Below are 23,959 nucleotides of genomic sequence, written 5' to 3' on the forward strand. Positions count from 1 at the left end.
ACGTGATGAAGCTCGACTCTGTAGTAACACCCTGGAAACACTGACCAGGTTAGAAAGAACTAAAACTCTCTGCAGAACCACAACAGCTGTGTTTCTGGACTCTTCCATGTTCGGTTCATTTGACTTTTTATATATCTACATATCGCACACACACACCTGTGATGTTGGTGCTTCTACATCACACAGTGCAGTCTCTCTCTCTGTTATATTAACAATGATGGGAAATACTGTCTGTCAGAATAAAAAAAGCTTCTGTCAGGATGACATCTTGGTTTATTTAGGTGAAAACTGATTTTCTGAATAAATGAACCTGTTAATCTGCTGGGGGGGGGGGCTGTTTCTCAGCTTCTCATTTGTCTGAACTGTTTGTGTTTGAGTCCAGAGTTTCCAGTCGTCTCTTCACTGAGGTCGACCTTCACACCTCCTCAGCGGTCCAGCTGCTGATGAGCCAGCCTGCAGCTGCTCCTCCACGTCAGGACCTTCTTCTTCCTCCACGTCAGGACCTTCTTCTTCCTCCACGTCAGGACCTTCTTCTTCCTCCACGTCCTCTGAACCACACTGGTGTCACAGCGCCTCCTGTCCTCATCAACACAATCCACTCTCTTCTTCTGTGGTTCATCTGTAGCTTTGCTCTTTTTCAGCTTGTTTCTCTGCAGCACCAATAAAAGTGTCGCTCTGGTGTTTGTCGTGTGGTTCTGTGGGTTTCACATCGCTGCTGGGTGGAACATGTGACCTGGTTAGAGAGAACATGGTCACATCTCTGTGGTTGGAAAGCTTCAGTTGTTTCTTCTGATGTTTGCTGCTGTATTTTTATTCTTTTGTTTTGTGGAGGGAAACGAACAAAGTAAGAATTTCATTGCTCAGTGTCACCACCGTGTTCTTACTGTGCACATGACAAATAAACATCTTGAATCTTGAATCTTGAATCTTTTAGCTGAAATTACCCCCCCCCCCCCCATTTTAACAAACTTGTATCATCCTCCAGTAGCTACAAACTACTACTGATACTGATAACTACATGAAACTGCTCATACTTGTGTGCTTTTACTGCTGATGCTGATACAGATTACTCCTGAAATACTAATAATGATATAAAATGGACGGAAAGAGACGGCTGTTACAGAAATGTGAGGGAGAACCGCAAACCACTGTCTTATTTTGAAGGATACGCACCGGAAGTTCTAGTTGTGACGCTTCTGTTGGCGCTAACACTGTTTCGCTAAAGGTGTGAACGTGTTTGTCTTGTGCAGGTACAGGTGGTTTGTTAGTGTGAGGACAAACTACACAGTTCGGCAGGCGTGTTTTATTCTGAAGGGATCGCGGCGGAAGTCTCGTTGTAGTTGCTGCTAGCGTCACCGCCGCCATGTTGGATAGAACCGTTAGCAGCGCCGGTTCCTCCCGCTGCCTCCGGTGAGTCACCTGTTGGTTTTTTAATCTCAGGTACGGATCAACGGCCCGCTCCGCCGCCATCTTGGCAATAACTTCCCAACGTGAATCAGTTATTTCAGGTCGTTTTGTGGCCGTTTGACTTGTTGAACCACATCCGCTGTTCTTCTGTAGTGAGATTACAGCTAAATGTTTGCTGTTCCTGGTGCTTTTCTTTTGAAGTTGCACTAAACTGTGAGATTAGTTCATCAGACTCACGACTTTTGGGCTGAAATAAGATTTTAATTCGGTTATTTGTGAACATTTGCTCATTTCTGAAAACTGCTTCCTGGTTATGTCGCTCCTGCGGTCCCACGTGACCGCCGTCAGTCTTATCGGCTGTCTCCGTTTGCAGACGTCATGTCTCGCTGGCGGGAAAGGAGGAACGGCGGCGGCCATTTTGTGTGTCGCCTCAGTGTTGAGGGGGTTTGAAGAAGGAAGCAGGAGCTCTTCACCTGAGGTGAGTTTGTTCACGTTCATCCTCTGGGCGCCATGTTGTGTCTTTTTTTCCAGGTAAATGAGACGTCCAGGTGACGTACCAGCCTTCACATAGATAGGTAGAAATATAGAAATGTAGACGCCTCAGTGGCGGCTGTCTGTCGGCCATATTGGGCCTGATGCTCTTTTCACTCTGAACAGATCTGAGTTTGGTTTGTTGTGAAGGTGAGAAACTGAACATGAGGAAACATCAGGAGTGACTTATTCAGGCTGTTTCTCCAAATAATGTAGATTTCTGTCACTGTCGGTAGCTGTAACGGTTTCCCCAGTATCACCTGAGGGTCTGACTAATACCTGGAAGAGCCATTACCGTTCCACTAGGTTCATATGCAATGAAACACTCCGTAGTCCAGTAAATAGGACGGATCATAGATACGACATGACAACAGGAGATATTTCTAGTCCCTCATCTCAGCTGCTAGCCACAAAGCTATGGTTATGCTAGCCACAAAGCTAACATTATGCTAGCTAGATTCAGCATAAATAACGCTGCACACGGTTGATCATCAGTAAATATAACGTCACAGCATGTTTACTAGTTAGCAGTAGCAGCTAACGGCTGCGTCAGTGTCCCCAAACCAGCGTGAAGACGTTCAGATCAGCTGACTTCACCTGCAGGATCTCCCAGTGAACGGGATCAATGATGATTAAACAGTTCAGAGGCGTGATCAGAAAGTGATCATGTGACCCAGAGTCTCAGTGAGGTCAGAGGGGATCGGTCTACTTCCTGCAGCTTGTGGTGGAGGAGGACACTCAGTGCTGGAAACCAGTTAGCTTGTTAGCACGTTGTAAACGGAGGCTCTGACTGCGTCCCTGTTGCTATGGTTACTGCAGCCAGCACTTTAAGTCAGATGGCGAACAGTTTGACTGAACTACTCAGTATCCATCATCATCTTAAGACTGCATGCTGTGTATCTATAAAGGATAATGATGGTGACAGGTCTGTCTGTGGTGTCTGTTAAAGCTGATCAGATCCTCCCCCACTGACTGAATCTGACTCAGTTCAGTTTCTCACCTTCACAACCAACCAAACTCCATTCAGATCTGTTCAGGATGAAGAGATTTGGAGTTGGTTCTGTGAAGCCTCTCAGTTTAACGGCTGATCTTGACCTCCCTAATGTTGGTGGCTGTGTTTTGTGTTGCTGTAGTCGTTCACAGCTTTTAGAAACACTTAAATATTCTACTGTGGAATATTAAGTTGTTGTTTTAGCGTCTGACTTGGTGCCACAGATCACTGGATGTAGAGGAAACGGTGGAGATGGACGGTCGATGGCCGTAGAGTTACCTCACTCTCTCTCTCTCTGTCGCTATAGAAACAGAGCGCCGCCAAAAAAAGCCGGATGTCACCGCCGTGAGATAGAAATCTCTACATCACATCGATTAAATGCTCAGCAGAGAGTTTACAGGAGAGGGAAACCGTACGGCTGTGACCAGTGTGGGCAAGCGTTCACTGTGCTGGAGAGAAACCACACCGCTGCAGAACGCTTTCATTTCCTCTTCAAGCTGCAGGACTCATGAACGGAGCCACGCTGGAGAGAAACCGTACGGCTGTGAGGAGTGTGGGCAGGTCTTTTGTCCAGTGCACTCAAAATGAAGTCTGTTCCAGTGATCAGAGGGAAAACAGGCACAAACACTGAGACGCTTTTTGTTTAAAACATTTATTTAAAACAACAAAGACACAAGAGGAGGAAGTGAACGTGTTTAATTATATCATGTGTGGATGTAAATGAGCATGTTGACATTGTGTATTCTTTAAAGCGTCAACATGTTTTACGTCGACCGTAAAAATGTTTTCAGCTCGTGTGAACGTGAGGAAACGCAGACGTCGGTGTCCTCAGGACTCGACCCTGTGACGCTGTATGTCTGCAGCGGCGGGCGTGAAGCCAAAAGGGTTCAACTTCAGAATCAGCTGGATCTTCTGACAGACGTTCACACTCCCATATCATGGAGCGTGTGCACTAGCGTCTGTGCTAACTTCCTGTTAGCTGTGTGCTAACTTCCTGTTTGTCATACGTTAGCTTGAGTTGGGATAAAATTATTAAATCGTCTTCGGACCAAATGGATCAAATTGTCAGACGTCTTTTTTTTTTGGGTCCAGCAGCGTCATGTGACCGACGCCGTTGTCACTTCCTGGGGGCGTGGCCATGACTATTTAGGGGAATCATCAGGAGGCGTGGTCACTCCCCAGGGCATGCTGGGTAAATAATGTGCCAGCCACTCCCCCCAGCTGCTTCTGGGCTCCTTTCCTTCCTCCCCTCCTCCTCCTCTCTTCACCTCCCACCCCCCCACCACCCAGTCCAGCTCCTCTCTCCCTCCCCCCGCCTCCTCTCTCTCCTCCCTCAGAATTACACTGTAGCACTTCCTGGAAACTCCTTCTCCTCCTCCTCCTCCTCTCCCCTCTCCTCCAGCTCCTCCTCTCCCCTCTCCTCCACCTCCTTCCTCTCTCCTCCTCCCTCCATCCTCTGCAGAGACCTGCCATTCCTCCATCACATCCCTCCATCCGTCTATCTCCTCCTCCCTGCTGATCAGACGGTACACTGTCTTCCTGTACACTCCTCTCTCCTCCCTCTCTCCTCCTCCTTCTCTCCTCCTTCCTTCTCTAGTCGGCTCCAGAGGGACAACGAGGCATTCCTCCCCTCTCGCTCCCCCTCCCTCACCTTCCCTCCCTCCATCTTCCCTCTCCACAGCTTCTCCTCTGTCTCTGTGGATGAGGAGAACGGATCGATACACCGTCCCTCCTCCTCCTCCTCCTCCTCCTCCTGCCACCTCCTTTCCTTCCCTCCCGCAGTACGTTAACAGCTTCAGCCCCTCATTACCTCCCCCCCCCCTCCTCAGTGGCTCGTACACCCTCCTGTACCAGACCGCCAGCGCCGCCGCAGTCGCCAGCGTGCACGCCGCCGACGCCACACACAGCAGCAGACCTCCTGCGAAAAGCCACAAGCAGAACACGCCTGCTCCTCTGGCCACGCCCACTACAGCGCGTGGAGGCGGGGCCCACATGGGGGGGGGGGTGTCCACCTGGGGCCGCACCGTCGGGGTCACCGTCCTGACAGGTTTTGCCGGAGTAGTGGGAGGAGGAGGAAGAGTAGGAGGAAGAGGAGGAGGAAGAGGAGGAGGAAGAGGAGGAAGAGGAGGAGGAGGAGGAGTAGTGATACCAAGAGTAGTAGGAAGAGGAGGAGGAGCAGTAGGAGGAGGAGGAGCAGCAGTAGGAGGAGGAGGAGCAGCAGTAGGAGGAGGAGCAGTAGGAGGAGCAGTAGGAGGAGCAGTAGGAGGAGCAGCAGTAGGAGGAGGAGCAGCAGTAGGAGGAGGAGCAGTAGGAGGAGGAGCAGCAGTAGGAGGAGGAGCAGTAGGAGGAGGAGGAGCAGTAGGAGGAGGAGCAGCAGTAGGAGGAGGAGGAGCAGCAGTAGGAGGAGGAGGAGCAGCAGGAGGAGGAGGAGGAGCAGCAGGAGGAGGAGTTGTCACATCAGTGCTGATGGTCGGCGGCTGGTCTAAGTCTCCGGTTGGTCCTGAGTCCGTGGAGCTCGGACACAGGTGGGATTCCTCCAGCTTGACCACAGGTGTCCCTCGGAGCCACGGCGGAGAGTCGCACGCCTGAGGACAGAAGACGAGTCACAGCCGGAGTGAATGGATCCTGTTTTTACTCTGAACCTGATGTAAACCCTCATCTGGACTGGATTCTGTCCAGGTCTGAGGCAGGTTCAGGAAATAACAGCTCCAGTCTCCAGGAGACGGGACGTCACAGTCAGGTGCTCTGACAGAGAGGAAGAGGAGGTCACCATGAAGCTGCTGCCTTCAGGTCCCTGCAACACCTGGATGAGCTGACGGCTTCGTTAGAGAGCCTCATTATCAGACTGACAACATCCACATGGTGGTGGTTCCCCAGGAGAGCAGGAGAGGAGCGGCCATGTTGGATTTCTTTACTCCCAGGTGTACATCCATCTGCCTGTCTGCCCTCAAATCTGTGTTTGATGTCATAACAAAGTGCCCCTGTTGACTATGAGCGTGTCAAAGTGATCAAAACCAAACAAGTGTGTGTTTTCAGCTTCCTGGAAACATGAGCAGCGTCGGCGTCCCGCCCTCCCGCACAGATCTGAGCCCCCCCACAAAGACACCCTCTGATTGGCTGGTCTGTGACGCCCTGTGATGTCACCCTGAAGGTGTTTTTAGAGGAACCGTTCCAAACCAGACGTTTCTTTACTCACCACGCTGTCGGGGTCGGTCTTGATGAGCGGGCCGTCCCTGACGTAGATGTTGTAGTCGTAGTCGTCGAGGTATCGCTTTAAGTACCCGAGGGAGCAGGAGCAGGCCCAGGGATTGGCTGACAGGTACAGGTACGGCACCTCCTCCTTCTGGCTGAACCAATCATCTGGCATCACCTTGATCTGGAATTACAAGGAAAGTCAGACACGCCCCCTCCGCCCCCGGCAGGTGAGAACATAGACGGCCACTGCAACAAACATGTAAAGGTTTATTCTCTCGGGTGTTCACACACCTTGTTGTCCTCCAGGAAGAGCGTCTCTATGGCGGCGAGGGGGTGGAGCATGAGGGCCGGGAGCACCTTGATACGATTGGACGACAGGTCGAGGATCTGGAAGGTGGGACAACCAGTCAGAGGGGCTGCGCTGAACGTATCCAGGTATGGAAGCTAAGCTAACAGCTAACATGCTGCTGAGCTTCATCCTGACTCCTTAAATGGTTCAGATTATGATTCAAGTTCTGAAATTAGCCCCGAACACGCTGTGTGATACCGACCGCTAACATGCTAACGCTAACGCGCTGACCTCCAGCCGGCTGAGTCCAGAGAAGGTGCGGTCGCTCAGGGCCTCCATGGCGTTGTTTTCCAGGTAGAGCTCAGTCAGGGCCGGACAGGCGGAGAAGGAGCCGTCGGGGAGGGAGGTGAGGCGGTTGGAGCCCAGGCGGAGGACACTGAGGCTGGGCAGGAGCGGAGAGACGCTGGGGGGCACCTCTGGAACCTGGACGCACACACGTCTTTAATCTGTGCCAACAACATCAGCTGGCTTTAACCTCTTAGATTCAGTATTTATCTGTTTTCACCTTGTTGCCTGTGAGGTCGATCTCATAGATCTCTGTAAAGGTCGCGAAGGAGGACCAGGACAGACTGGAGAACAGGTTTCTGGGAAACAACAGAACCTGAAAACAGAGAGAGTAGAAGAAGAAGAAGGAAAACACTTCCTGTCAAGCTGTCGTCTTATCGGACTGAACCAGTGGTGTCTTCCTGTCCGTCAAACACGCAGTGAGTCTAGTTAATATGTTTAACTAGCAGTGAGTCTAGTTAACATGTTTAACTAGCAGTGAGTCTAGTTAATATGTTTAACTAGCAGTGAGTCTAGTTAATATGTTTAACTAGCACTTTGTTTCTCCTCACATCTTAAACCTGTTGTAGAGCGTCATGCATCGATTCTTTGGGTTCTCAGGGTTCAGCCGGAGATGCCTGTTGAGTCGTGCTCTCCACTATTGCGTGTCCTCAGAAGATAATTTACTGCCTTAAAAACACTCCTATCTGCTGCTGTCAGTTTAATCAAGCTGCTCTGCTCACATTTCAAACGCTGCACGTCTCAGATAACAACAAGTTTCCTCTGAGGGGAACTCCACAGGATGTCCAGCTGTCCCAAACAAACACTAATGAAGACATCAGAGAACGTAGCGTCTCATAATCACGAGAGAACATGAAATATGAGAGAACAGGTGCTGTGTAGTCATGACCAATCAGATTCTGACACCTGATACTTGATTTCTGTGGAGAAACAATAATGGAGAGCTAACTCTGACCCACAAACAGCCTTTATATCTGCACACGCACCAGACTACATTCACTAAAACAGGGATTTTAGAGAACAGGACACAGGAGCTGCTGCTCTGCTGCTGCCTCCATCAGTTAGTGTGTTTGTGTTGTTGTGAGACTTTGGTGATTTAAAGGTTTAGTTTGTAACCAAACTGATGTATTAAAACACCAAAGACACAACGATTACAGCAGCAGCTCCTGTGTCCTGTTCTCTAAAATCCCTGTTTTAGTGAATGTAGTCTGGTGTGTGTGCTGTTTGTGGTTAAACCAAAAGGATCTTCCAGGTCTCTCTCTGTAGGGATCCTTTCCATGATGCTGTCACACACTTAGAATAACACTCTGAGCCTGTCAGTGGATCAAACAAGCTCTTTTAGTGGACCTACTGTGATCAGGTGCAGTTGTGCAGTTGGAGAACGTTCTTCTTTAATAGTCTTGTTTTTTTAGACTTTTTATACGTTCATCAGACTTGATGGTGGTTATTTCGATCAGTGAAGCTAACAGTCTTTATTACCCACACAGACTGATGTTCTGATCAGGATTATTATCTGATGTGTTTGGCTCACAGACTGTTGATGAAACAGCAGATTCTGCTGAAAATGGATCATTATTTAAGCCCATTAAAACTCTAAAGCCTTTGTGTGAGCGTGTTGATCGCTGCTCCATTAATCTGTCCAGATTAAATCAGGTGGAGCCGTCGTGTCTCCACCTTAAACCTTCCTCTCAGTCTCTGTCTGATTCATCAGACTTTATCTCTTACCTTGGTCGTGGGTTCGAATCCCGCCGGGACGTCGCTGAAGCCGGCCGCCGTGCAGTTCTCCCTCGGCCGGTGGTCCTTGTCCCTGTCGCTGTGGCAACCGGCCACCGCCGTGACCACGGCAACGCGGGACAGGAGGAGGACGAGGAGGATGAAGAGCTGCATTCTGGAGCGAGACGGTCAGCTCCTGAGAGAAACTGAAGGGAAACGCTCAGAGTCCCAGTAAGTATCCAGTGTGAGTGTGTGAATGATTGACAGCTGCTGGAGCAGGAAGAGTGATAGAGTGTGTTTATCTGAGACTCTCCATAACTTTCTGTTTTTCCTGCTTGTGGAGTTGTTTGAATGTCTGAAGCTTCCTGCTGCCGCTCAGAGACACTGACTCCGTTTCACACTTCTGTTTTGAATTAAAAAGAGAATTATTTTCCACATTGTTTCCCATTATCACACTCTGATGGGTCAGTGATCAGCAGCTACACTGATTTTGATGCAGCATTGTCTGAAGTACAGAACTTCACCCGTCCATTACTGGTTTTTATGCAACACTCCTGTGGGCGCCCCCCAGGCAGCAGCACCCCCACAGCAGCATGGACTCACTGAGTTCGCTTTGAGCTACAGAATAGAGTCCGTTAAAGTGAGCAGAATTATCTGTGAGCAGCTCCTGTTGTAGTGGATCCATTAATGATCAGACAGCTGTCAGTGGATCACTGGGAGACTGGAGGAAAGTTAAAAACAGGTTCTGCAGTAAGAATTTTCAGTAAAAAGCCCTGAGTTTGTCTTTACAGGCGTCACCTTCATCAGTTCATCAGTGTGTGCTATATTTAGAACATTTCACTGCTGTACTGTATATGGCTCTACTCAAAGCCACCAGACTCCTTTGACAAAACACTAATTTTACTTCACAGGACACAGCAGCTGCCAGACTAGTTGCTTTGACTCATTAGTTTGGATCCAAATCAACCTTTTAAAACACCAAAGTCACACACTGGCACAAACAAACTGAGTGATGGAGGCAGCAGCAGCTCCTGTGTTCTGGGAGCTAAAATCTCTGTTTTTGTGAATGGAGTCTGGTGGTGTTCGGCGCTGGCAGGGCTTCCCTGTCAGAGAGGGCTGTTTGACAGCAAGTGAAAGTGGTGAAAATGTTCTAAACAGAGGGAACACTTGAGCTGACGTTCTCTAATCGTTCTTTATGCAGCCACCCGCCGTGGTGTGTTCAGGGCCGCCTGTCTGGAGGGAAACAGTAAAGGAGGCGAGTCGCGCTGAGTTTCGTTCTTTCTGACGGTTTATTGCCATCTTGTCGTCTGCAGGTAGAGCCTGAGATTGGTTCCTGATACAACAAACACAACAACAGACACAACAACCCCACACAGACAGGAAAACTACTGAGGGGCTCTGAGCCAATAGGAGGAGGGCTACGCCGTGATGTCATCATGTCTGTGCCTGTGCTCCGGGGGCCTGAGGACGCTGTGATGTCACAGAGTCTGAGGCTGCGATTGGAGCAGAGGTGCAGGGAAGGGGCGGGGCCAGTAAGTCTGGGGAGTTCGAGTGGGCGTCGCCATGGCAGCGCCCCCTCTTGCCCCGCCCCCTCACCCCCCCTTAGGGCCCCTCCTCCTCCTCAAACCTCCAAAACAACAAAACTACACAGACGATTAGAAGAAAAACGATCAAACCACCTTTATAAAGTAAAACAAACTTTAGATAATGATTCTAAATTAACCCCGAAAACACACACATACACACACATACACACACACAGACGTCCAACACACACACATGAACACACTCAGGCAGTTGCATGAGGGCGAAGAAGCTCCCTTTAGCAGCATCCAAAAGAACCCAATAATAATGACACGTTGTAATAATCATATTAATGATAGTGATGATGGCGTCATGACATCACAAAGCAAAGGTCAAACATGTAGGCGGGGTTAAAATACTCAGGACAAGAAGCAAATGAGTACACAAAGAAAAGATATCAGCCAATCAGAAGCCCAAGCTGGAAATAAAAACAAGTTAAAAAAAATAAAGAACAAAAAGGAAACATCGTTTCCCATCAAGCCCGGCGGTGGCAGCAGGTTATCAAGATTGTCCTGTGATTGGTTGATTCCAGAGACAGCAGAGCAAAACTCCTGCTGATGTCATGCTTCTCTGGCCAATCACAATCATTCCTGGTGTTTTTGTCATCGTCATCATCGCGGCGGCTCCCTCCCCGACTGGCCGTGCCATCGGGGGGAGCGCTCCCATTGGTTGACCTTCTGTGCAAAGGTCTTAAAGTGACGGAGCGCAAAGACGCTCTACTCGTCATCTCCCACAATGCCTTGCTCTGTGCGGTAAACATGTCGTCATCCAGGGCAGGTGAAACACTCGGAGGCTGCGTTCACGTCGACGAGGGAAGCTGGGAAATTTGTGGCAGGGTGGTCGCCATTACAACGTCCTACGTTCTGGAGGTGCTTTGAACACAACACAAAACCCCCCCACATGACTTCCTGCGTCTGACGAGACCTCACAGACAGAATACTAATCAGCAACTACTTGGATAATCAATCATCACTTTTTAAAGCTCCTCCTTAACATTTCAGTTGATTTCTAATCGATGAATCAATAATGGATGATGTGACACATCAGCGTGTTTCAGCATCAAGAAGAACTACCCTTAAAGTGACATTAAACGCAACATCACACGGGGCAAAAGCCACATTTTCCAACTTCCTGACGTCGCAGGAAGGCAGCCGGTTACTTCCTCGTCCCTTCTCGTCCCGCTGACGTGGACAGAAAGAACCAAATATTGTCACATCCTGTAAAATCCCACAGAACGTCTCAGGTCTCATTCCTCCTCACTCGTCCGTCTTCTCTCATCTCACACTCCGTTTCCCAGAGTTCCTTGCCAACGCGGCCCTACATTTACCTTAATCCCTTGTGTTTCGTATTTCCTACATCTCCCGTGTCTGTCAGATAAGTCGGTATTCCTACATCTCCCATGAGGCATCACCTTACCGGGTATCACTTCCTACGTTTCCCATGATTGCCGGAGCCAGTGACGGTGAGCGTGTTTCATAAGTCGAAGCCTTTTTTAAAAAATAGATTCATCTTCGTAAAAACATCACGACACATAAGTCAGGAAACACTTCAAATATACACACACGACGCTTCCAAAGGTTCTACATGCCAGTCTGTCTGCTCCTCTTCCTCACCTCGTCCTCTTCCTCCTCTAATCGGAGGTTTTCTGTCTTTCTGCTCTCCACCGTCCGTCCGTCTGTACAGCAGTGTGTCTGTCAGCCCGCTGCTCTCCTGTAGGAGGCGCCGCAGAGCAAACCTTCTTTGGTTTTTTAGCACTCAGAGACGCAGCGTTCAAGTCGCACGGGAGAGACGGAAACTACGAGCCTCAGGCCGGGAGGAAAAAGTTCCCAACAGCTCTCAGGTGCAAAATCTGATGTTAGGGGTGAAAAGTCTGAGTCACTTCCAAGCTGCTGCTGAAGTCGTACAAACTGTAATTCCCATTCAACTTGAACGCTGCCTTGGCTAGGCTAGGCTAGGCTAGGCTAGGCTAGGCTAATACTTTGACCTGTGCTAAACTTGGGCCTGTGCAGCACTTCACCACTTAGCATATTAGCCTAAAAAGCTAAACAGCCACTCATTGCTCCCTGCGCAGGCTAACTGGCTAGCTCATGCTAACACAGACCTCTCACGCTAGTTAGCCTCCTGGGCTAACAGCAGCTAAAACAGAGGAGCTCAAACTCATTTTAATACAAACGCTGCTCCTGCTCGGGAAAAACAACCCAACGTACTTCATTGTTGAGTATAAAACAGCTTCAGCAGGAGACTCCTGCTAACAGTAGCTAGCATCAGAGGCTAACACTTTAGCGTCAAGGCAAAACGATCAATAAAATCAATAAAACTACATCGTTATGTTCTAAATGTCCATCCTGTCCATCGGCCTGACAAACGGCACAAACATAGAAAGTAACAATAATCCGCTTTTCCTAAAACAGTGTCGTTATGGCAACAGCTAACCCGTGCAAACGTGAAGGAGCAAGCACTCACACACACACACACACACACACACACAGAGCAGAGGACACAGGATGTGTGATGTTAGTTGGTGTGTGACAGGCAGTATTGTAAAGGTGCTGACACACACACACACACACACACACACACACACACACACAGCCTCTTCTCTACAGCCTCAGCCTCCGTCTCCTGCAGCCAATCAGAGGCCTCCCTGGGGTCAGAGGTCAGATGGGGGTCTCCTTGTTGTGTTTGAGGTCCGGTGCGCTGAACTGTCGTCTCATCCTGGGCGGGGTGGTGAAGCCCCACCCACCCTGCGGAGGCCCCGCCCCCAGCATCATGTCAGCGGGAGGGGGCGGGGCCCCGGAGCGCGGCAGGCTGTGGTAGTTGGGGTGAGGTCCTGGCTGGAATGGTGCATTGTGGGGGTTGTAGTAGGGGTGGTGGTGGAACTGATGGTGCTGGTGAGGGTTATAATGGAAGCTTCTGTCTCTGTCCCTCCCTCCTCCTACTCCTCCTCCTCCTCCTCTCCACTCTCCTCTCTCCCCGCCTGACCCGGGCGACACCCCCCTCCTCTGTCTTGGTCGCCCCTGGTGACCTCCGCCGCCATGATGTTGATCGTTGTCATAGTTACTGTTGCCGTGGGTGGAGCTGTCCAGAGAGTTGCGGCGGTGGCGGCGCTGGTGGTTTTGGTTGTTGCCGTGGTGCTGGTAGTGGAAGCTGCCCTGGTTACCCTGGTTGCCTTGGTTACGTTGTTGCCAGGCACGATGAGGGCTGGGCGTTCGCATGCGGGGGGGCTGAGGCTGGAAGGGGAGGGGCAAGAGAGCAGGGGACTGACCCTGAGGAGGAGGAAGAGGAGGTGGTGACGGAGAACCTTTACCCTCCACTCCTCCTCCCCCCTCCTCCCTCTGCTCCGCCCCCTCCCCTCCTGCCTCCCCCAGGCCCAGAGCCTGCAGGGCGGCGCTGGCTGGTCCCCATGACAACCGATGGGCGGGGTTACTCTTGAAGGGGAACTTGAGCTTGCACTCCTGCGGAGGGATGAAGCGGCCGGTCCCGGGGAGGTGAACGGGGACAACGGGGGAGTTCTGACCTGCAGGACGGGGGACACAGGGGGGGAGAGGTGATTTAAAGGGTTTGTTCAGATCCAACACTGTACGAGACTGACACGGGTTAAACATGAGCGGCATCATGGGACACGGGTTAAACGTGAGCGGCATCATGGGACACGGGTTAAACGTGAGCGGCATCATGGGACACGGGTTAAACGTGAGCGGCATCATGTGACACGGGTTAAACGTGAGCGGCATCATGGGACACGGGTTAAACGTGAGCGGCATCATGGGACACGGGTTAAACGTGAGCGGCATCATGTGACACGGGTTAAACGTGAGCGGCATCATGGGACACGGGTTAAACATGAGCGGCATCATGTGACACGGGTTAAACGTGAGCGGCATCATGGGACATGTGGATCCACTGACCCTGGCTTTGGTTCTGGTTCTGTCCTCGGAGCTTCTTGGTGATGTTCTGCTGCTGCAGGTTCAGGATCCGCTGCTGTTCCTGCTTCAGCCAGCGGAGGCGTCCTCTCCTGAACGCCGGGTCCTCGTCCATCAGCCGCTTCACTCTCACCTCCGGCACGCGCGCACCTTCCTCCGCCTCGCCCCCGTCGTTCTCGGGGGACCCGTCCTCCTGGCCGTTCACGTCTTCGTCCTAGAAACGAGAGGAAACCAGAGGGAGGGGGGGGGTCAGAGAGCTGTCGCTGGGCGCCTGGCGGTCAGCCAATGGCCCCTGACGTGTGGACGTACCTGAACAGGTATGATGCTCTCCATCTTGATCATTCTGTCTCTCAGAGCTTTGATCTCCTCGTCCTTCATGTTGTTCTGCAGCTTCACCTCCTGAAAGAGTCACGGCCGTGTTAGCTTTATAATGAGCTAACGTTAGCATGCTAAAGGAAGACAGGTTCAGACAGGACCCTCCTCTGATTGGTCAGTGAGCAGGTAGCCCCACCCTGTAGTTTTGAACAGAGCAATAATGTAGCAGCTTCTTTACACAGACTGATACCGACCAATCAGAGGACGCTTCTTTACACAGACTGATACCGACCAATCAGAGGACGCTTCTTTACACAGACTGATACCGACCAATCAGAGGACGCTTCTTTATAGACTGATACCGACCAATCAGAGGACGCTTCTTTATAGACTGATACCGACCAATCAGAGGACGCTTCTTTATAGACTGATACCGACCAATCAGAGGACGCTTCTTTACACAGACTGATACCGACCAATCAGAGGACGCTTCTTTATACAGACTGATACCGACCAATCAGAGGACGCTTCTTTACACAGACTGATACCGACCAATCAGAGGACGCTTCTTTACACAGACTGATACCGACCAATCAGAGGACGCTTCTTTATAGACTGATACCGACCAATCAGAGGACGCTTCTTTATAGACTGATACCGACCAATCAGAGGACGCTTCTTTATAGACTGATACCGACCAATCAGAGGACGCTTCTTTATACAGACTGATACCGACCAATCAGAGGACGCTTCTTTATAGACTGATACCGACCAATCAGAGGACGCTTCTTTATACAGACTGATACCGACCAATCAGAGGACGCTTCTTTATACAGACTGATACCGACCAATCAGAGGACGCTTCTTTATACAGACTGATACCGACCAATCAGAGGACGCTTCTTTATACAGACTGATACCGACCAATCAGAGGACGCTTCTTTACACAGACTGATACCGACCAATCAGAGGACGCTTCTTTATAGACTGATACCGACCAATCAGAGGACGCTTCTTTATACAGACTGATACCGACCAATCAGAGGACGCTTCTTTATACAGACTGATACCGACCAATCAGAGGACGCTTCTTTATAGATTGATACCGACCAATCAGAGGACGCTTCTTTACACAGACTGATACCGACCAATCAGAGGACGCTTCTTTATAGACTGATACCGACCAATCAGAGGACGCTTCTTTATAGACTGATACCGACCAATCAGAGGACGCTTCTTTACAGACTGATACCGACCAATCAGAGGACGCTTCTTTACAGACTGATACCGACCAATCAGAGGACGCTTCTTTATACAGACTGATACCGACCAATCAGAGGACGCTTCTTTATACAGACTGATACCGACCAATCAGAGGACGCTTCTTTATAGACTGATACCGACCAATCAGAGGACGCTTCTTTACACAGACTGATACCGACCAATCAGAGGACGCTTCTTTATAGACTGATACCGACCAATCAGAGGACGCTTCTTTACAGACTGATACCGACCAATCAGAGGACGCTTCTTTACAGACTGATACCGACCAATCAGAGGACGCTTCTTTATACAGACTGATACCGACCAATCAGAGGACGCTTCTTTATACAGACTGATACCGACCAATCAGAGGACGCTTCTTTATACAGACTGATACCGACCAATCAGAGGACGCTTCTTTACACAGACTGATACCGACCAATCAGAGGACGCTTCTTTATAGACTGATACCGACCAATCAGAGGACGCTTCTTTATAGACTGATACCGACCAATCAGAGGACGCTTCTTTATACAGACTGATACCGACCAATCAGAGGACGCTTCTTTATACAGACTGATACCGACCAATCAGAGGACGCTTCTTTATAGACTGATACCGACCAATCAGAGGACGCTTCTTTATAGACTGATACCGACCAATCAGAGGACGCTTCTTTACAGACTGATACCGACCAATCAGAGGACGCTTCTTTACACAGACTGATACCGACCAATCAGAGGACGCTTCTTTACACAGACTGATACCGACCAATCAGAGGACGCTTCTTTATACAGACTGATACCGACCAATCAGAGGACGCTTCTTTATACAGACTGATACCGACCAATCAGAGGACGCTTCTTTATAGACTGATACCGACCAATCAGAGGACGCTTCTTTATACAGACTGATACCGACCAATCAGAGGACGCTTCTTTACACAGACTGATACCGACCAATCAGAGGACGCTTCTTTACACAGACTGATACCGACCAATCAGAGGACGCTTCTTTACACAGACTGATACCGACCAATCAGAGGACGCTTCTTTACACAGACTGATACCGACCAATCAGAGGACGCTTCTTTATAGACTGATACCGACCAATCAGAGGACGCTTCTTTATAGACTGATACCGACCAATCAGAGGACGCTTCTTTACAGACTGATACCGACCAATCAGAGGACGCTTCTTTATAGATTGATACCGACCAATCAGAGGACGCTTCTTTACACAGACTGATACCGACCAATCAGAGGACGCTTCTTTATAGACTGATACCGACCAATCAGAGGACGCTTCTTTACACAGACTGATACCGACCAATCAGAGGACGCTTCTTTATAGACTGATACCGACCAATCAGAGGACGCTTCTTTACAGACTGATACCGACCAATCAGAGGACGCTTCTTTACAGACTGATACCGACCAATCAGAGGACGCTTCTTTATACAGACTGATACCGACCAATCAGAGGACGCTTCTTTATACAGACTGATACCGACCAATCAGAGGACGCTTCTTTACACAGACTGATACCGACCAATCAGAGGACGCTTCTTTATAGACTGATACCGACCAATCAGAGGACGCTTCTTTATAGACTGATACCGACCAATCAGAGGACGCTTCTTTATACAGACTGATACCGACCAATCAGAGGACGCTTCTTTATACAGACTGATACCGACCAATCAGAGGACGCTTCTTTATACAGACTGATACCGACCAATCAGAGGACGCTTCTTTATAGACTGATACCGACCAATCAGAGGACGCTTCTTTACACAGACTGATACCGACCAATCAGAGGACGCTTCTTTACACAGACTGATACCGACCAATCAGAGGACGCTTCTTTATAGACTGATACCGACCAATCAGAGGACGCTTCTTTACACAGACTGATACCGACCAATCAGAGGACGCTTCTTTATAGACTGATACCGACCAATCAGAGGACGCTTCTTTACAGACTGATACCGACCAATCAGAGGACGCTTCTTTACAGACTGATACCGACCAATCAGAGGACGCTTCTTTATACAGACTGATACCGACCAATCAGAGGACGCTTCTTTATACAGACTGATACCGACCAATCAGAGGACGCTTCTTTACACAGACTGATACCGACCAATCAGAGGACGCTTCTTTATAGACTGATACCGACCAATCAGAGGACGCTTCTTTACAGACTGATACCGACCAATCAGAGGACGCTTCTTTATACAGACTGATACCGACCAATCAGAGGACGCTTCTTTACAGACTGATACCGACCAATCATGAACTCACCTCCAAAATATCAGTCAGTTTGTCGATGTGAGCCTTCAGGTCATACATGTTTTTATTCTCTCCTCCCTCCCCCGCCTCTCCTCCTCCTCCTCCTCCTCCTCCTCCCCCTTCCTCCGTGGGGGGGCTCCTCTCCTCGCCGATGCCCACGGTGTCACAGACGTCCTGGGCCACGGCCCTCCAGCTGTCCTTCTCACTGGAGTCCTTCTTGGCGTACATGCGGCAGAGTTCCTTCATCTTGACGATGGACAGCGCCTCGATCTCCTGACGGGAGTGACGGAAGTCTCCCAGAGCCACCTGGGGGGAGGGGGGCACACAGTGGGGGGGGGGGGCACACAGTGGGGGGGGGCACACAGGAGCATATTAGAGACACAAACACAGCTGGTGAATGTTTAACCCTCTGCTCTCTGCTGCTGCTTCTTCTTCTGGTGACGTCATTTCTTGGAGGATCTTCTTCTTCTTCATGTCCCTAAAATGTGTCCAACCTCAGCTAGAAGGTTCCAGAAGTCAGTGAAGCAGAGTGAGTGAGAAAAGACTTCAGACTGTACACCTGTGTGTACCTGTGGGTGTGTACCTGTGTGTGTGTACCTGAGTGTACCTGTGTGTGTGTACCTGTGTGTGTGTACCTGTGTGTGTGTACCTGAGTGTACCTGTGTGTGTGTACCTGTGTGTGTGTACCTGAGTGTACCTGTGGGTGTGTACCTGAGTGTACCTGTGTGTGTGTACCTGTGTGTGTGTACCTGTGTGTACCTGTGGGTGTGTACCTGAGTGTACCTGTGTGTGTGTACCTGTGTGTGTGTACCTGTGTGTACCTGTGGGTGTGTACCTGTGGGTGTGTACCTGAGTGAGTGTGTGTGTGTACCTCGTAGCAGATCTCCTTGACCGCCTGCATCCTCAGGTCGTCCACTGTGACCCGTTTGGGGTCTTTGCTGATCCTCCTCCTCTGAGGGATCTGATAGACTCTGAGAGGCTCCCTCCTCTTCCCACTGCTGGGCAGACCACAGCGCTTCACTATGGACTGCACCTGGGGGGGAGACAGACAGGTGAGAGACAGGCAGAGAGACAGGGGAGAGACAGACAGAGACAGGTGAGAGACAGACAGGTGAGAGACAGGCAGAGAGACAGGTGCGAGACAGACAGACAGACAGGTGAGAGACAGACAGACAGACAGATAGACAGGTGAGAGACAGACACACAGACAGACAGACAGGTGAGAGACAGACAGACAGACAGGTGAGAGACAGAGACAGGTGAGAGACAGGCAGACAGGTGAGAGACAGACAGGCAGACAGGTGAGAGACAGACAGGTGTGTGTACCTTGTTAGCAGGTAGTTTCTCTCTCAGAGACGAGATGAGCCTCCAGCTCTCCTCACAGGACCGTTTGTCTGAGTCGTCCCCACTGTCACTGTCTGCATACTGATCAGAGTATTGATTATTGATTAGAGAGTAAGCTTGTACAAATAGAGTGACAGAGACAGACAGGTGAGTCAGAGACAGACAGGTGAGACAGAGACGGACCAGCCTGTGTTGCTCCAGCAGCAGGTCGGCCTCCTCCTTCTCTTTGCGGTACTGAGTCTCCATGTCCTGAAGCCTAGAACACAGACAGACCCATCAGCCAATCAGCATCGACCTGAGCGTCTATCAGCCAATCAGCATCGACCTGAGCGTCTCTTACCTTTTCTCCATCTCCAGCTTGATGTCGATGCCCTGTTTCTCCAGCAGCTCCCTCTGGGCGTAGTTCCAGTCCTCCGGCTCCTCCTGCTGCTCGGCCGTGACGCTGCGCTCCCTCTCCATCCTCGCCTGCTCCGGGTGGTTAAACCTGAACACGTGGCTCTTCCCCATCACGATGCGGTGACCTGGACGTAAGCACGACACTCGTTTATGACGCGGGCTTCAAAATAAAAGCTTCGGAGTGCTTCAAAATAAAAGCATTTAGCATTAAATATCAAACAAGCTGAGCGGAAACATAAATATTTTTCCTTCAGTAGCTGTAATGAATATTTTATCATAGTGACTCAGCTCATCGTTCATCTGTCCGGCTACAACTTTACTGTCATGGTTCACTCATCGCATCATTTTCAGGAAAAGAAAGCTGTGTTAGCTTATGCTAACTGATGCTAACTGATGCTAGCTGATGCTAACTGATGCTAACTGATGCTAGCTGATGCTCATGACAGGATTGTACCAAGCAGATGAGTGCAGGTCAGGTGACTGTGAGGTCTAACACAGAACTACAGATCAGGCCTCAGGATTTAGAAGTTTGGCTCCGTCTGAGCTTTAAACTGCAGCTTTTTCTTCCCGTCATGTCAGAGATCCACTGGCAGCAGGGAGGTTTAGCGCCAGTTTTACATGTTCGGAGAAACACGTTTTCACGCAGGATGACGCCGAAGCACCGACACCGTGGACAGAGCGAGGCATTGATTTCTAACGTGGTAAACCCCCTGAGAGGACGACCTCTTTATTGGGTACTGTACTGTATTGAAACATATTTCTGACGTGTTAATGTGGATGCGAGCTGGACGTAGCGCTCCGGTCCTCGCTCTGCAGCTAAAGGGCCGGTGGAGGGTTTGACTCCAGAGTTTTGGCACCTTGTTTGAGGACGACGGCCTCGGTGATCTGCTTCCCGTTGACGTACGTCTCCGCTCCGATCAACGGCTCCAAGGTGACGATCACTGAGGAGAGAGAGAGACAGGTCAACGACCAGGACGCCACGGGTTAGACAGACAGACAGACACACACACACACACACACACACACACACACACACACACACACACACACCGGAGAGAGTATGAACGGGTCGGGGGGGCACAGGAAACATGGGTGTGAATATGAAGGTGACGTCACCATGGTAACATGACTGTTGAAACAATACCTGACAGATTTCCTGGCAGCTTTTATAGAGAGAGAAAAAGACAGAGAGTCACTCACTGAGCGCTCACACACACACACACACACACACACACACACCTGGAAGATCCTTTTGGTTTAACCACAAACAGCCGTTCTATCGCTCTCTGCACACACACCAGACTACATTCACTAAAACAGGGATTTTAGAGAACAGGACACAGGAGCTGCTGCTCTGCTGCTGCCTCCATCAGTCAGTGTGTCTGTTATTGTGTGTTACACAGATGTTGTGTTGGATCCAAACTGACCCTTTAAAACACCAAAGTTGCACAATAACACAAACACACTACCTGATGGAGGCAGCAGCAGACCAGCAGCTTTCATGTAAAATCCCTGTTTTTGTCAATGGAGTTTGGCGGCTTTGAAGAGAGTGATATAACAACTGTTTCTGGTTTAACTTGCAGCCCGTTTGGTGTCTGCTGGCTGAGGTGATCTACTGGACCAGTTCCAACACTTGTACTACCTACCAGTCACTCAGACACCAGGATAGTTACAGATAAGACCCAGGGTTAGAAACAACAGATTTACCCTCTGAGATCAGGTGAAAGAATTAGCTGAGAAAACATCAGAAACTGTGTTTAGTTTTATTTTCTAATTGTCGCTCATTTTGTTTCAAATGTGGCTTTAAGACCTCCAGTGTTCATGAACACTGATCGGTTCAGACATCCGAGGTGCTGCTGCTGCATCAGTGTGACCAGCAGGGGGCGCCAGACTTCTGCTCATCAATAGATGAACTGACAGACGAATGTATTGAACAGTGAAAGTGCATATTAATGAACTCTCCTGTTCTTTATACAATAAATTTATACAACGTTAATGTAAATATGCCAGAATTAGTGAAAAGGCTGGTGTTGATCTGTAGTGAGTGGCCAGATGTTCTAGAGGACTCCCTAAAAACACTGACACCAAACTTCTGTTCAAATTCTTATATTTGTGGCTGGAGTCTGGTGCTGCGACACACTTCATCAGTGTGAGGTGTTTTTCCTGTCTGTAGATTTTCTATGAACACGTCAGTGTCTGTTGTTACTCTGCGGAGGGATTTATCTGTCGGCTGGCGTTAGAGGACGTGAAGTCACCGGTTTGTTTGTCTCATTCACATTTTAAAAGATAAATAAAGTCAGGACGGACACAAACTTTGAGAAAAAGTTTAAAAGTCAAAACGGGGATGTTTTAACAAAGATCTCTGACTACCAGGAGTTCAGTCAAAGACAGCAGACAGGCAGAGAGACAGACAGGTGTCTCACCTTCTCCCTGGTCGTTGGTCTCACTGACAAACACACAGTGAATCTCCTTGATGAACTGACCGGACAGCTTGATGTCCACGTCCTGCTGTCCCACCCTGAAACACACACAGCCACGTCAGAGATCCTCTGTGACTACAGATGTGTCACTACAGGCTGTCCAGTGGTCTGAGGTGCTCTCCACTTCCTGTCTGAGGTGTTCTCCACTTCCTGTCTGAGGTGTTCTCCACTTCCTGTCTGAGGCGCCCTCCACTTCCTGTCTGAGGCGCTCTCCACTTCCTGTCTCTTGAGCTACAGCTGTTTATTGTTTTAATTTATCCCAGCTGACTCTGATTGGTCAATTAAAGCGTTCTATGGTCAGTTATTTCTGCATAAGACTGTTGCTATGGACACCATTTTGATAGATCTAAATCAGTAAAATCCCTCTAAAATCAGCATTTTGTGTCAAATGATTGATTTCTTCAGTACAAAGCCGTTAAATACACAGAATACCTGATTATCACAGAACCAACCCCTTCAGGATGATTCAAGTCCTGCCACGCCATTACTGATAATCAATAATTAATAATAATAATGACTGCATGTTGTAGTCAGCTGCTGCTCAGCAAACCGCTGCAGGTGTGAACAGTCTGACCTGGTGAATCCCTCCTTGATGTAGTACAGCAGACACTCTGACATCAGGGGGTCCTCGTTCAGGTTGACCAGGTGAGGCGTCTGCAGCACAGAGGAGCTCTGTTTAGAAGGTCTGAGCGTGCAGAGTGTGTGTGCAGCCTATCAGGACCAGACCCCACAAGGCACTCACAGAGGTCGAGTGTTTGGAGGTTCAGTGTTCAAAAACAACATGGCTGCTGCTGCAGACATGAAGCAGCTTTAAACGCCTCAGTCAGAGGGTCTCCGTGTTCTTCACAGTCCTGAAAACAGACTCACCCCTTTAGGGGAGAAGACGCCCAGCGTTCCTCCATCTTCTTTAATGGACACGCCCATCTCTGCCAGCAGGGACTCTCTGGGCGAGAGACAGAGAGATGGTTTATTATTAATCAAACTGAGGTTTGAGGTTTCAGCCTCCTAAAAAAGGCCAAACTAAATAAAATAAACATCAGTTTAAGTGGCCGCTGTATTTAGAATATTTTCACCACTTAACACCTCATCAGAGAGCCCACCGCTCTCCGAACCCACCAGACTCCACTGCCAAAAACAGTCATTTTACCTCACAGAACAAAGGAGTTGCTGGTCTACTGCTGCCTCAATATACAGTTTGAGTAACAGTTTGTGGATCTAAACTAAACACTTAAAACACCAAAGTCACACACTAACACAAACTAACAGACCCATCGAGGCAGCAACAGACCAACAGCTCCTTCATTCTGTCAGGTAAAATTAGTGGTTTTGTGAATGGAGTCTGGTAGCTTTGAAGAGAAGAAGGAAAAGTCTGTCTGACAGCAAAGTAAAGTAGTAGAAATATTCTAAATATAGTGATCACTCACACTGATATGGATTATTTTAGGTGGGGGTCAGCGGTTACCTCTCCAGACGGATGGACTCGGTCTTCCTCAGTTTCTCCTCCCAGGTCTCGTTGAGCTCGGCGATGATCTTCTCCGTCTCCTGCAGCACCAACACACACAGGTGAGTGTGGCAGCCTGTCACATGACTGTGACATCAGCACCATCACACTCTGACCCTACCAGCAGTCTCTCTGCTGCCTCCTCTTTACTGATGGGCTCCGTGGCGACCGCCTCCTCTCCCTCCTCCCCGTCCTCCATCAGGTGGTCGGGGTCGGCGGGAACGACGTCTTCAGACGGCGGCTCGTCACCTGCGGGGGGGTGGTTTAGTAGACGCAGGAAAATAAGGTAGAAGATTCGATGAGGGGCTGATAAAAGTGGGTCCTCTGTGTCCACATCCTGGTGTGTGAGTGACTGGTAGGTAGTAAAAGTGTTGGAACTGGTCCAGTA

General features: G+C 49.6%; 2 protein-coding genes and 1 long non-coding RNA gene across 4 annotated transcripts in view; 1 reads left to right on the forward strand and 2 right to left on the reverse strand.

The window, feature by feature from the left end:
• Positions 1 to 1,373: 1,373 nt before the first annotated feature.
• Positions 1,374 to 3,985, forward strand: LOC139223321 (uncharacterized). The gene is made up of 3 exons (XR_011585966.1): positions 1,374 to 1,410; positions 1,781 to 1,885; positions 3,237 to 3,985. It is a non-coding gene; the product is annotated as an uncharacterized lncRNA (long non-coding RNA).
• Positions 3,986 to 4,071: 86 nt separating this feature from the next.
• LOC139223167 (platelet glycoprotein Ib alpha chain-like) lies at positions 4,072 to 8,645 on the reverse strand. Its single transcript, XM_070855139.1, has 6 exons — positions 8,484 to 8,645; positions 6,979 to 7,074; positions 6,705 to 6,896; positions 6,416 to 6,511; positions 6,126 to 6,305; positions 4,072 to 5,514 (listed from the first exon to the last, which is right to left on the reverse strand). The coding sequence occupies exons 1-6, from the start codon at positions 8,643 to 8,645 to the stop codon at positions 4,072 to 4,074; spliced, it is 2,169 nt and encodes a 722-aa protein (XP_070711240.1).
• Positions 8,646 to 9,741: 1,096 nt separating this feature from the next.
• The window catches only part of kif1ca (kinesin family member 1C, a), a 32,184-nt gene continuing 17,966 nt past the window's right edge, over positions 9,742 to 23,959 (reverse strand). For both annotated transcript variants that reach the window (XM_070855269.1, XM_070855268.1), the window contains exons 15-28: positions 23,693 to 23,820; positions 23,533 to 23,612; positions 22,938 to 23,013; positions 22,645 to 22,724; positions 22,014 to 22,108; positions 20,448 to 20,531; positions 19,535 to 19,715; positions 19,378 to 19,450; positions 19,177 to 19,275; positions 18,722 to 18,883; positions 17,863 to 18,156; positions 14,288 to 14,377; positions 13,964 to 14,192; positions 9,742 to 13,572 (exon numbers count right to left, since the gene is read on the reverse strand). In XM_070855269.1, the coding sequence (XP_070711370.1) occupies positions 12,713 to 13,572; positions 13,964 to 14,192; positions 14,288 to 14,377; positions 17,863 to 18,156; positions 18,722 to 18,883; positions 19,177 to 19,275; positions 19,378 to 19,450; positions 19,535 to 19,715; positions 20,448 to 20,531; positions 22,014 to 22,108; positions 22,645 to 22,724; positions 22,938 to 23,013; positions 23,533 to 23,612; positions 23,693 to 23,820 (2,531 nt within the window). In that variant the 3' untranslated portion in view covers positions 9,742 to 12,712. The remainder of the gene's footprint in view (positions 13,573 to 13,963; positions 14,193 to 14,287; positions 14,378 to 17,862; positions 18,157 to 18,721; positions 18,884 to 19,176; positions 19,276 to 19,377; positions 19,451 to 19,534; positions 19,716 to 20,447; positions 20,532 to 22,013; positions 22,109 to 22,644; positions 22,725 to 22,937; positions 23,014 to 23,532; positions 23,613 to 23,692; positions 23,821 to 23,959) is intronic.

The sequence above is a fragment of the Pempheris klunzingeri genome, chromosome 23, assembly GCF_042242105.1.
Source record: "Pempheris klunzingeri isolate RE-2024b chromosome 23, fPemKlu1.hap1, whole genome shotgun sequence".
NCBI classification, from domain to species: Eukaryota; Metazoa; Chordata; class Actinopteri; order Acropomatiformes; family Pempheridae; genus Pempheris; species Pempheris klunzingeri.